This window comes from Equus quagga, chromosome 2, assembly GCF_021613505.1.
Source record: "Equus quagga isolate Etosha38 chromosome 2, UCLA_HA_Equagga_1.0, whole genome shotgun sequence".
NCBI lineage: Eukaryota > Metazoa > Chordata > Mammalia > Perissodactyla > Equidae > Equus > Equus quagga.
The window spans coordinates 87,041,772-87,055,807 of NC_060268.1; the positions used below are offsets into that span (position 1 = coordinate 87,041,772).

General features: G+C 46.1%; 1 protein-coding gene across 4 annotated transcripts in view; it reads left to right on the forward strand.

The window, feature by feature from the left end:
* The first annotated feature begins 6,575 nt into the window (after positions 1 to 6,575).
* Positions 6,576 to 14,036, forward strand: part of FAM174B (family with sequence similarity 174 member B) — a 35,021-nt gene continuing 27,560 nt past the window's right edge. For 3 of the 4 annotated variants that reach the window (XR_006887634.1, XR_006887633.1, XM_046654691.1), the window contains exon 1: positions 6,577 to 7,051. Coding sequence is in view for 2 of the 4 variants with exons in the window: in XM_046654691.1 (XP_046510647.1) it covers positions 6,735 to 7,051 (317 nt within the window). In the remaining 2 variants the exon portion in view is untranslated. Of the gene's footprint in view, positions 7,052 to 14,036 lie in introns of all 4 variants that reach the window. The other variant, XM_046654690.1, reaches the window with a different exon arrangement.

The following is a 14,036-nucleotide window of genomic DNA, read 5'->3' on the forward strand; positions in this document are numbered from 1 at the left end:
TTCTGGGCTCTCGATTCAGTTCCATTGGTCTGTGTGTCTGTTTTTGTGCCAGTGCCATGCTGTTTTGGTTACTATGGCTTTGTAGTATATTTTGAAATCAGGGAGTGTGATACCTCTAGCTTTGTTCTTTTGTCTCAGGATGGCTTTGGCTAATTGCGGTCTTTTGTTGTTCCATATACATTTTAGGATTCTTTGTTCTATTTCTGTCAAAAGTGTCATTGGGACTTTGATAGGGATTGCACTGAATCTGTAGATTGCTTTGGGAAGTATAGATATTTTAACTATGTTAATTCTTCCAATCCAAAAGCATGGAAATTCTTCCCATTTCTGTGTGTCTTCTTCAATTTCTTTCAACAATGTTTTATGGTTTTCAGTGTATAGGTCTTTCACCTCTTTGGTTAAGTTTATTCCTAGGTATTTTACTCTTTTTGTTGCAATTGTAAATGTGATTGTATTTTTAACTTCTCTTTCTGCTACTTTATTGTTAGTGTATAGAAATGCAACTGATTTTTGTGTGTTGATTTTGTATCCTGCAACTTTACTGTATTCATTTATTATTTCTAATATATTTTTTTTGGTGGATTTAGGGGTTTCTATATATAAAATCATGTCATCAGCAAAAAGTGACAGTTTAACTTCTTTCTTTCCAATTTGGATGGCTTTCACTTCTTTTTCTTGCCTAATTCCTCTGGCTAAAACTTCCAGTAGTATGCTGAGTGAGAGTGGTGAGAGTGGGCATGCTTGTCTTGTTCCTGTTCTCAGAGGGATGACTTTTGGTTTTTCACTGTTGAGTATGATGTTAGCTGTGGGTTTGTCATATACGGGCTTTATTATATTGAGTTGCTTTCCTTCTATATCCAATTTATTGAGAATTTTTATCACAAATGGATGCTGTATCTTGTCAAATGCTTTCTCTGGATGTATTAAGATGATCATGTGATTTTTATTCTTCATTTTGTTAATGTGGTGTATCATGTCAATTGATTTGCAGATGTTAAGCCATCCCTGCATCCCTGGAATAAATCCCACTTGATCATGATGTGTGATCTTTTAAATATATTATCGTATTCGATTTGCTAGTATTTTGTTGAGGATTTTTGCATTGATGTCCATCAGTGATGTTGGCCTGTAATTTTCTTTTTTTTGTGTTGTCCTCATCTGGTTTTGGTGTCAGCGTAATGTTGGCTTCATAGAATGAATTAGGAAGCTTGCCCTCCACTTCAATTTTTTGGAAGAGTTTGAGAAGGATAGGTATTAAATCTTCTTTGAATGTTTGGTATAATTCACCAGGGAAGCTGTCTGGTCCTGGACTCTTATTTTTGGGGAGGTTTTTGATTACTGTTTCAATCTCCTTACTGGTGATTAGTCTATTCAAATTCTCTATTTTTTCTTGATTCAGTTTTGGAAGGTTGCATGATTCTAAGAATTTATCCATTTCTTTTAGATTATCCAGTTTGTTGGCATATAGCTTTTTGTAGTATTCTCTTGTAATCTTTTGTATTTCTGAGGTGTCCATTATAATTTCTCCTCTTTCATTTCTGGTCTTATTTTTTGAGCCTTCTCTCTTTTTTTCTTGGTGAGTCTAGCTAAAGTTTTGTCAGTTTTGTTTATCTTTTCAAAGAACCAGTTCTTTGTTTCATTCATTTTTTCAAGCCTCTATTTCACTTGTTTCTGCTCTTTTGTTATTTCCTTCTGCTGATTTTGGGCTTTGTTTGTTCTTTTTCTAGTTCCTTTAGGTGCACTGTTAGATTATTTATTTGAGATTTTTCTTCATTGTTGAGGTAGGCCTGTAGTGCTATAAACTTACCTCTTAGCTTTTGCTGTATCTCATAAACTTTGGCATGTCATACTTTCATTTTCATTTGTCTCCAGATATTTTTTGATTTATCCTTTGATTTCTTCATTGACCCAATCATTGCTCAGTAGCATTTTGTTTAATCTCAACAGATTTGTGGCTTTTCCAGTTTTTTTCCTGTAGTTGATTTCTAATTTCATACTGTTGTAGTCAGCAAAGACACTTGGTATTATTTCAGTCTTCTTAAATTTATTTAGACTTGTTTTGTGCCCTAATATGTGTTCTATCCTGGAGAATGTTCCATGTGCATTATAAAAGAATGTGTATTCTGCAGTTTTTGGATGGAATAAGTCCACCTGGTCTAATGTGTCATTTAAGGCCAATGTTTCCATATTGATCTTCTGTTTGGATGATCTATCCATTGATATAAGTAGAGTGTTAAACTCCCCTACGGTTATTGCATTACTATCTATTTCTCCCTTTATGTCTGTTAATAATTGCTTTATATATTTATATGCTCCTATGTTGGGTGCATAGATATTTACAAGTATTATATGCTCTTGCAACTAGTAGTTTCTTAAAGATTAGTTCCAGTGTGAACTCTGGAACCATATCAATGAACTTTTGTACTCTGTTTCATCAAAATCAAATGGTCTATTTTGCACTTTGAATGGATCTTTTACCTGTACATGATTTTGTAACATTGTGTATTGGTCATTTGGAAAAACTGGTTTGCTGATTTATGCAGATCTTCAAAATTTTGACATATTTCATTATACAATATAAAACTCCACAGTTTTTAGTATCGCCACCAAGCTCATCAGAAAAGTCTTGAAGTATTGGGAAGCAGTCCAGCTCACAGCAGAAAGCATCCTAAGTGACAAGTTTTCTAAAAATTCAAGCTTGTCCTTGAAGGTTTGAATTTTATTATTGGCTACAATACTGTCAGTTGTTATCCTTGAAATGACAGGCTCATCTCATTCCTTTCTGAGAAAATGCCTGCCAAAGACCAGATCTGAAGTCTTTCAGGCTCTCTTTTGATTAAAAACGGTGTTCCATGAAAAAAGTGGGTAGCTCAGTTTGCAACTCTAACAATTGCATGTACTTTTTCTTAAGACAATCACCATGCTTCAGTGTGCAGTTGAAGTGATTTATTCATACTTCCCATTTCATCACATATAATATTAAAATGATCTGTTCTCAAGAGTCAAGATTAATAATTTCATGGCTATATCAAGGACATTCTAAAGTAAAACTGGCATTTTTTTCCTATAGTGCATAGTTGTGAAGAATACAATTACTGGGAGTACAGTTTGTCTTAATTCATGCTAAGAGACCATCAGTTTTCATCACTATTGCTTTTGCACCATCTGTGCAAATGTTAACTCAGTGAAAAAGTCAAATGACATCTTAGTATTATTATGGAATTAGTTTTGACTTTATGGGTTCCCTGAAAAGATCTCAGAGGCCCCAGGAATCCACAGACCACACTTGCAGAACTTCTGCTGTAGCCTATAGTTGATTCTGGAAGCAACCCAACATGCTTCTGATAAAATCCCTTTTTCTGAAATCAGCCAGTTGGTTTCTGTTGCCTGTCACCAGTGTTCCATGTTAAAAATGTCATTTCTTATGGTTGGTTGAATCAAAATGTTTAATGAACTCTAATTTAGGGCAATTTATAAGTAAGCCTTTTGTTGTCATGATTTTCCCAGCAAACAATCAGGAAGAAGGAAAGATTCTAAAGTTTCACTTTACTAAAAACATCTAACATTTGTGCTCTCGTTAAGTCAATGTTAACTGATCAAACAAGTCTGTGTCAGTCCATGAATTGTGGCAAAAGAAGGGTAGGAGTGCTAATATTTTCTCTCTTCTTATGAATGCTTCCAGTGACCTCACTGAGCTCAGTCTTATTGTCCTCATTTTAGATATTTAAAAAACTGGGATTTGTTGGTTAAGTCCTTGGCCAAGGCCACTCAGTGGTCAAAATTGTCATCTTGGCTGAGTCTCCAAACCCAGGACCTCTTTGCTCTATCGCACAGGAATTACTGTTAAGGACAAAAGTGGGAGCCTGTGACGTCTGAGGTTTATGCCTTAGAGGGCAGTGCTGCAAAATCCTGGACGTCAGAGGTACTCTTTTAAAGGGATTTCTTTTACAGATTCTATCCTGATGCTATGGTAATGCTGGCTGTGTACCAATGCAACATTTTCGACATACCACAAAGTGGTATTTTAGAGTTGGACGAGGCCTAAATCATGTCATCTGTCCAAATTTCTCACCACTGGGTCATGCTGTAATTTTCAATGTGCATTTCAAATAGTACTTCCTGGGGTCTGTCTTCTGATAACCTGATTATTGTTCATCCCACTAAATTGAAATGTATCACATAAAGTGGCAGGCAGCTTCTTACATGGCCCCAATAATCCCGGCTTCCTGACATTCATGCCCTTGTGTACTCCCCTTCTCTTGAGTGTGGCTGAGATCTGTGACTTGCTTCTAACCAACAGACTACAGCAAAGGCGTTGGGATGTCTGTGATTAGGTTTCCTAAGATAGTGACTTCTGTCTTGCTAGTAGACTAGTGACTAGCAGGCTAGTAGGCTAGTAGACTAGACTTGCACACTTTTTTTCTAATTATTTTACTGAAGTCATAAAGGTTTATAACATTGTGTAATTTCCAGTGTACATTATTATTTACCAATTTCTGTATAGACCGTATCATGCTCACCACTAATCTAATTTTTATCCATCTCCATACATATGTGCTCCTTTACCCCTTTTGCCTACCCCACAAACCCCTTCCCCTCTGCTAACCACTAATCTGTTCTCTTTGTCCATGTATTTGTTTATCTTCCACATACAAGTGAAATCATGCAGTATTTGTCTTTCTCTGTCTGGCTTATTGCAGTTAACATAATACCCTCATGGTCCATCCATGTTGTTGCAAATGGGATGATTTTGTCTTTTTTTTTTGAGGAAGACTGGCCCTGAGCTAACATCCTGTCCCATCTTCCTCTATTTATATGTGGGATGCCTGCCACAGCATGGCTTGATACATGGTGCATAGGTCCGCACTTGGGATCTGAACAGGAGAACCCCGGGCCACTGAAGCAGAACATGCTAACTTAACCTCTGTGCCACTGGGCTGGCCCCAGGTTTTGTCTTTTTTCTGGCTGAGTAGTACTCCATTGTGTATGTGTGTGTGTGTATATATATATATATATATATATATATACCACAGCTTCTTTATCCAGTCATCAGGGGATGGGCACCTCGGTTGCTTTCAATTCTTGGCTCTTGTGAATAATTCTGCAATGAACATAGGGGTGCATAAGTCTCTTTGAATTGTTGATTTCAAGTTCTTTGGGTAAATACCCAGTAATGGGATCACTGGGTCATATAGTATTTCTGTTTTTAGTTTTTTGAGGAATCTCCATACTGTTTTCCATAGTGCCTGCACTAGTTTGCATTCCCATGAGCAGTGTATGAGGGTCCCCTTTTCTCCACATCCTCTCAACATTGCTATTTTGTTAGACTTGCACATTTGGCCGAGACAAGCTGTCATGTTGGAGAGGCTCACATGGTAAGGAACTGAGGGTGGCTTCTGGCCAACAGCCAGTGGGGAACGAAGGCTCTCAGTTCAACAGTCTGTGAGAAACTGAATGTGGCCAAAAACTACTGATTGTGCTTGGATCCTTCCCCAGTCAAGTCTTCAGATGAGACCCCAGCCCCAGCCTTGATTGCACCCTTGTGAGAGCCCCTGAAGCAGAGGACTCAGCTAAGCTATGCTCAGATTCTTGACCTACAGACACTGTGAGATAATACATATGTATTCTTTTAAGCGGATGAGTCTTGGGGTAATTTTCAAGGCAGCAATGGCTAAGGAATACACTGTACTATCTTTACTTATCTGTCTCTCTCTCTAGCAGGACCAAGAATGAGCTGTTTAAGGTCGTTGAATCTTTGTCATGTGTGTTTACTTGATTTCCCACCATTGGAGAGCTTCCTGCCAGGATCCATCCTCAGGGTGCAAGGTGGAACCTGAGGCCCTCAGTGTAGCTTCTAGTTCTCCAGGAAAGCGCTCTGTGCCCTCCATCAGTTCCCACCTTTGGGCCTCCCACTAGAACCTCCGTAAAGGTCTTTCTCCACTTCAGCATCATTTAGCCTACAAACCAGAGGCAGCAAGCCAATTACTCCCTGGAGTCTGAAACTTGAGCCTGGGAGGGAGGCTGCTAACTGCCCCACTGCTGTTCCACAGCAAAGGTATGAATGCAGAAATGCACACCTCAGTCTAGTTCATCAGCAGAGGTGCAGAACGCCTGAAAAATCGCAAGCCATGAGATAAGAAACCCCTTTTGAGAGAAAGGGGGAAATTGGGGAGGTATTGAAATATATGCAATGCCTAGGTCATCGGGCAACCCTCTTCCCTCTAGAGCCTTAAGTTTCCCATCTGTGAAACGGAGGTTTCCCTCCACGGTCTTTGATTCTTAGTCTGACAATCTGGGTTGCTGTGAACTGGCTCTCTGGGTCCTAAATCAACGATTAAAGGAGGATGACAAATACCTGTCTCCTAAGGAGGTTTTAGGATTAAAAGAAATAAAACATGAAACGGGCAGGACAGCGCCTGCAGAAGAGTGAGCCTGGCTGTTCTTACTTCTCCAACGGGTCCCGGGTCCCAGAGGAATAGGGGCGGCCGGCGAGCGGAGCGCAGCACGCACCGGGCCTGGTGGCCTGCCCCGCCCACGTGGGGCCGCGGCCCGTCGAATGACTCCTTGCAACGTGTTGGTGGCGGCGGCGGCGCGGGCTCTTCCGGGCGCCGCAGCTTCCTGCCAAGCCCCGCGCAGCCGCCTCCGCCGCGGGCGCCCCGGTGCAGGCCTCGGCGCTCGCGCGGGACCCGGGGCTCCGCCGCGCGCCCCGCCTGGCCCGCGCCTCCGCCCGCACCATGCGCGCTGCGCCGCTCCCGCTGCCGCTCCAGCTGCCACTGCCGCTGCCGCTGCTGCTGCTGCTCGCGCTCCTGGCCGCGCCCGGCGCCCGGGCCAGCAGAGCCGAGTCCGCCGCGCCGCCGCAGCCCGGCCCGGGGCCCGGGAACGCCACCTGGACGGCGGGCGGCGGCGGCAGTAGCTCCAACAGCAGCGGTGACACCCTGGTGACCCGCATCTCCAGCCTGCTCCGCGACCTGCCCACCCTGAAGGCGGCTGTGATCGTGGCGTGCGCCTTCACCGCGCTGCTCATCGCCTGCCTGCTGTTGCGCGTCTTCAGGTGGGTCCGGCTGCCCCTGGTCCTCCCGCGCGGGCCCACCTGCTGTCCCCACGCGCCCGCTCCACCTGCGCGCACAGATGCTCCGGGTGCGTGGCTCGGCTCCAGCCTGGCGCCTTGATGCGCTCCGGCTGGCCAAGCGGCTCCCGGCTTTGCCACGCAGGGGTGCGCCCGTCTGGTTTTCCCTGGTAACATTTTAGGAATTTTCTCCCCTTTTAACGATATATGCTAACTATTAGATTCCTTTGAACCCTGCTAATGGTTAACAGTCACAGGAGGGCTCCGAATTCTGATAACCTTACACGGAATTTATTTTCATACCCATTTCACAGATGAGGAAAAGATTTCCAGTAGAGGTAGGGTGGCTTATCCAAGTAAACTCAGTGGTGGAGGTAGACTTTGAGCCCAGGCTGGCTGACCTTTCCTACCTTGGTACCCCTCCCTTCCTTCCGTTTGAGGCTCCCTCACACCCCACCTGTCTTTTTTCTTTTCCTCGTTGTTCTACCAAAAGAAGCAGTGTCTGGCGTGTGTGGATGCCCCCAGGACGGCTGTTTGAGGTGCGTTTTGTGCCCTGGATTGGAGCTGGGTTCGGGGATGCCTGGTGACCCTCTGCGCCCACGGTGACTTTCTGTCAGTGGGGGATGCAGACCACTCTCCCATGCCTCTGGCTGCCTGAGCCGCCCCAGTGAGGATGCCTAGGGGCGTGAGGGATCTTGGAGAAGCTTTTGTAGGTTGCTCAAGTTCAGGGAGAAAGTTTCTGGGAAATTAGGAAGGGTGACCCAGCTCCCTGGAGTAGTGAGATGGAGGGGGGCTGAGGGAATGCAAGGAGGACATTTTCCCCGAATGCCTGGGAAATTCTGTTTGTGCAGGAAATGCACTAAATGTGTCCTGTTATTCAGGCCGGCCGCCGGGAAATCTGGGTGTGCGTGTGTCAGTTATTCACGGCCCATTCCCTCCCCTTCCAAATGTATGCAGTGTGCTTCTGTGTTTGATCAGCTCTTGGAGGTTTGGGGCCATGGGTTTGCTCTCCCCTCCGGGAGCATTTTCAGCACAGGAGCAGAAACCAGACCTGGGAAGGCAGGGTTGGGAGCTCTCTATTGAGCTTTGCTGTTGTTGCTGTGTGACTTTGAGTCAAGGTGTTTCCTTGTGGGTCCGTGGGCTTAAATGCCAGTGGTCCTGAGAAAATGGAGGAGGGGGAACCGTGGTCTCACATTTGTCCCACCATCTCCTGCCCTGGCTCAGGCCACGTCGTTCTTCACTGTGCTGGTCCCCTTGATGTGCTCTGGGCATCGAATTGCCCCCCTCTTCACCCTATCCTTCTCACTGTGCTCGCTCCTCTGCTTACAAACTTCACTGGCTCCCTGGAGCTACCACTTGAGCGTGCCATTCAGGACCCTTACACGCTGGCCCTGGCACATCTTGTGGCCATCAGCCAGCCCTTTTGAGCCTTCTCCCTGTCGCTTGCTCTGTTCTTTACACTTCACGGTGCTGGCGTGTGCTTTCTCGCTCCTGGGCTGGTTTCTGCTGCCGCCTGCCGAGACTGCACACAGCCACCAGGCCCAGCTCCCATGCTCTTTCCTCTGTGCAGTTTTCCTGGACGTCCGAGTGAGACCACCACTTCCTTTTCTGGCCTCCCCCAGCCCTAGCCTTGTGCATCCTCCATACAAGCCTTCTCCTGCTGTGCTGCGAGGCTGGGTTTAGTGCCCAGCTCCCCAACTCAGCAGACAGCCCTGCAGGCGGGGATGTCCAGTCTGTCCTAGTGTCTCTGTGACCCATGCTGGCCTGGTGTGCAGTGGGTGCCCCGTAGTCCTTTACTGACCTCCTGCTTGTTCAGATGAAGTGAACGTTGATGCCTAGAGCCGCTCTGAGCCTGGAGATTTGAAACAGTTCGCTTAAAATAGGCCACCGAGCCCACAAGGCGGTGTACTTTTTAAGAAGGTATTTGAACTATTTTGCCAGTCTGCTCCTTATTACCCAGGAATGGGGGAGAAAGCAAGCAGCATGCGGCCAGATGTGAGGGCCTTGAGGCGCGTGTCTGAGTGGGAGCACCGGCTCGCAGGCCTGGAAAGGAGGGGTCCTCATTGCCTTGTGTGCAGAGTGTTGGAAGAAGGTTCCGTCCGATTCATAGGAGGAGCCAGTTATGGCCGTGATCTGTGTCTTCCCAAGAAGGCATTCTTGTTGGGGTGACTTTGCAGGCGGACACCTGCCACCCCGGTTTCTGATGTAGACGGAAGCTTACAGCATTTTACAGCTGGCAGGGACCTTGATGGTACACAGTCCCCACGTACTCCTTTGCGGAGCAGAATGTTGCATACCGGGGAGTGGAGTAAGTCATCCACAAGATTCTAGAACACTCTGCAAATCTGTGACTGAGGCAGGACCAGAGCCCATCTCGCTGCTGGGTGTTCTGTGCTGTCACCTTTCCGCCTTTTCATGGTGCTCTACATTTTGGTTTATCAGGTCCCTTGAACGCCTCTGTGCTGGCTGAGCGTCTTCTGTACCTGCTCCCTCTCCCAGCTCCTTAGCTGCATCCTGGCCATCACCACCTGCCCCCCAAGGCTCCCTCACCTGCATCTACACACCTTCCCCCACAGAAGCTTCCCCACCTGCCAGCACCTGTCGACCTTGTCTCCTGAATCACAGCGGCATCCTTCAGGCTGGCGCTCCTGCCATCAACCTTGTCCACACTCCCGTCCATCCTCCTTCTTCTGGTCTCATCCTTTTTCTGCCCACCCCTTGCCCCCATGCGCAAGCTCCTTAGCGTGTGGCAAGGCTGGCTCTTCGTGACTGGGGCCCTGCCTCCCTCGGGAGCCCCCCTCTCGGCTCTCCCTGCTGCTCCAGCCCTGCTGGACTTTGAGGGGTTCTCCGGAGGTGTCGTGTGGCCTCGGGCCTGCGTGTCTTGTCTCTGACCCTCTGTCTGGAGTCCCTTCCACCACCAAGACTGCGTGGCCAGCTCACTGCTGTTGGCTGCCTGTGTTGCCTCCTCTGAGCCTCCTCCTGGTCCCAGCCAGGACCCCCAGTGCTCCCAGAACATACTCAAGTTTTGAATTTTCTACTCAGGAGTTGAGTCTCTCTGCATGTGTCCCTCTGCCTTCCCAGGCTGAGGGCTTCCAAGAGCAGGGCTGGGCCTTCATCCTTTGTGTCTCTCTGACACCTGCTGTGGCTCCAAGCACAAGCCGGCATGGCATAAAGATATTTTTAACAAACGAATTTTGAACGTCTAGTATTTTGCATTGCTGATGCTTCTCAAAATGTCCTCTGTGACTAGGTGCGTGGCTGATGCCGGAAACCTGTGAGGTCAAGATTTGTTCCCATGGCGGCCCTCCGTTTTCTTAACAATGCAGATAAGGGAGGAAGAGCATAGTTAGTATTATTGCTTAGGAAGCAGCAATCCTAGCCCAGTTTTCTGTTTTCCCTGAAGGAGTCACTTTGGCAGACAACAGAAAAAATGTGGATCTAAGGAAACTGTTAAAATTAGAAGCAAAGAATGTGTATTGTAGTGAAAAATATATATAACTTTAACCAAGCAATTCCATTCCTAAGGCATGCACATTTTTCACACTGATACGTACTCTGCTTCTAATTTTATTAATTAGAAGCGGACAGAAAGATGCATGGGCAACGAAGTTCAGAGCAGTTCTGTTTGATAATGAAAAGCCTTAAATAACCTATGTATCCGACAATTGGGCATTGGTTAAATAAATTATGGTAATGCTGACAGTGGAGGACTGTGCAGCTGGTAAAAATGGTGATGTTGATATGGTACTCGCTGGATGTTGGTGAGCGGGCCAGGTCACAAACAGCAGGTATAGTATGAGCTTATTTAAATTGATAAATTATATATATTGATGTGAATGCACAAAGAAATCTATATATGTGTGCGTGCACGTGTGAATGTGGGTGATTGTTATTTTATCGTGTATTTATTTATGATTCATGATATATTTCTACATTGTATGAATTTCCTTATGGACACGTATTCATTGTTTCTCTCCTTGTCTGTACACTCAGCTCCTTGCTGCATCCTTGGACGTGTCTTCCTGAGGACCCGTACAAGACCATCTGGGGTGTCACGTAGGAGTGGGATTTCTGGGTCCCACGGTGCTCAGACTTGATTTCCTTGAGTATAAACCAGTTTACCCTCCCACTTGCAGTGCCTGAGGGTCCTCAGATCCTCCCGTCATATCCGACACTTAGTATTGTCCAATTGTCTAATGGTTTCCAATCAGAGGGGTATAATTTGGTGTCTCATTGTTTTGTTTTGCATTTCTCTGTTTTCTGCTGAGGTTGGGCAGCTGTCTCTTCTCATACTTAGTAAGCAATCCGATTTCCCCATCTGCAGAATCATTTCCACCTTTTTCATGTATTTTAATCATTAAGGAAAACTATTTTAAGCCTGGAGACAAATTTGGAAGGAGGAAAAGGCAATCTGGAAGCAGAGGGCCCTCTGGCGAGGGTACCTTCGTGCGTGCGTGTGTGTGTGTGTGTGTGTGTGTGTGTGTGTGTGTCTCTGCGCGCGTGTGTGCGCCATCCCCCATTGGTCTGTTACTTGTCATGTTTGTGAGAGCTGGAAGGGAATCAACAAAGAGGTGGTGTTGAAGTGGAAAACTGTGATTCCTCTGGTCTTTTGATGTTGGGAAGTGTCCGCTGGGGTTGCATGGATTCAGGCAGAGCAGGCCTCAGCCAGCGGGCCTGTTCTCTGTATCTTTTCCCCATGCACTCTCTTGGGTCTGCCTTTACCAGTTGAGATCTGGGAGGATCTGACTTCACTCTCTGTTATCTTATGAACAGAGTGTAGACAAGGCGGGGTAACCACCACCTGAAACCACCACTCTCCTTTGCTTTGCGGATCCTTTCCCCATCTTGGCAGGTCTCCCAGCTCTACTACCCAGGCCACATTTCTCCCAGATCTCTGCTGGCTGCATGCCCAGCCACTTCTTATTTCAAAAGCCCTGTAAAATCCTCTTATCTGAAAGGAGGGTTTGTTTTGGTGCTTCCTGGGAGATGCGGAGGAAGGTGAATTCTAGGTGATCTGACATTGCCCAGCTGTCACACTTGGATCCGTGGCAGAGGCACACACTGCCGTGTCCCGAAGACGCTGGCACCATGGAAGCCTAGCTCGTTTCCTAAGCCAGGTCTTTGAAAAGGAACGAAAGCTTTCCTGCTCCGCCGGCTTTCCCCAATTCCCCATCGTCTGTGTATTGACATTTGTAATAAGAATCTAAGTTAAGAAAAAATACAAAAGCTTAATATTTTCAGGGTTTGGGGAAAGTGACCATTCTGAAATGTTTTTAGTTATTGCTCATTAGCATATTAACATTATTTTAATAAATCGGTGCTTTGGGCAGAGTTGTGGTTAGAAGGCCTAGTCCTTTTTTGTGACTTTGAGATTGTGGAGGTGGTTTGGCACCAGGAGGTCATTTTTGATTGTTTGACCAAGGTTTTGAATTGGGGGAAAAGCTATAGAAGTGAAACGTATTCATCTTAATTTAATTTTAATTGGATTTTTTATTGAGATGTAATTGACATACAGCACCATATAGGTTTAAGATATACAGCAGAAGGACTTGACTTACATATATTGTGAAATGATTGCCACAATAAGTTTAATTAACATCCATCAGCTCATATAGATCCAAAAAAAAAGGAAAAAGACAAAAAAGTCTCTTCCTTGCGATGAGAACTTTTGAGATCTATTCCCTTAGCAGCTCTCATCCTTAGAGCAGTGTTGGCTACAGTCACCATGCTGTATGTGACATCCACAGGACTTATCTGTCTTATAACTGGAATTTTGTACCTTTTGACCACCTTCCCCAGCCCACCTTGTGTCATTTTATATACCGCAGTGAAGAAAGAGTGTTAAAGAAACCTCAAACAGCAAAAATCCAGATTGTCTTTTAAAGAGGGTAGAGAGTGTGCCCTTGATTCACTTCTCCACCAAGTTAAAAAAAAAGTCATGGGGGCCGGCCCGGTGGTGCAGCGGTGAAGTTCGCACATTCCATTTTGGTGGCCCAGGGTTCGCTGGTTCAGATCCCAGGTGTGGACATGGCACCGCTTGGCAAGCCATGCTGTGGCAGGCATCCCACATAGAAAGTAGAGGAAGATGTGCACGGATGTTAGCTCAGGGCCAGTCCTCCTCAGCAAAAACAGGAGGATTGGCAGCAGATGTTAGCTCAGAGCTAATCTTCCTCAAAAAGAAAAAAAAAAAAAGAAGGCATGGCACATGGGAAGAATAAGGGAAGAATAGGGTCCCTCAAATGGTTCTCACCTGGGGCGGATTTCGCCCCCTTTGGGGTCATTTGGCAATGTCTGGAGACATTTTTGGTCGTCTTGACTTGGGGAGGGGGATGCTGCTGGCATGTCGTGATTAGAGGCCAGCGGTGCTGCTGAACATCCTGCAGTGCACAGGATAGCCCCCTCCACAAAGGATGATGCAGCCCAAGAGGTCAATAGTGCGAGGGTGAGAACTCTGAGAGTCCTGGCTGCGAGGCTGCTGGGTGTCTGATGTGAGCGGTTTTCCGAACCTTTCTGGGCATCACTAATTAGAGTGCACGCTGCCAAGGGCTATGGGGGTGTTTAGCTGAGAGCGAGTCAACCAGGTCCCCAGTTCCCCTTTAAGCAGCCGAGTGTCCTATTGTATTTAAAAATAACACCCTGAAAGCAGATATAATTTACACCCAACCTTTTGGTCTTGCTTCTGCCTGTAAATGAGGATACAGCCATATGGTCGAAATAATCAGACAGGTGCATCTGCTTCTGAGCCTTTACAAAATGAAATTGGTGACTCTTTAGCCTGAGTGAGCCTCCGTGGACACGTGGGACCCCACATAGGACCTCCCTCGACTACTGATTTCCCGAGTGAAGGAGGTGCCCCACCAGCACCCGGCACCTGCCGCTGATTCCTTCTATAGAGATGGAAAGGGAGGGAAATCCCTCTGTAATTTACCCCTGAGCCCTCTGGCCTGTCTGGTTTTACCTGTAAACTCAT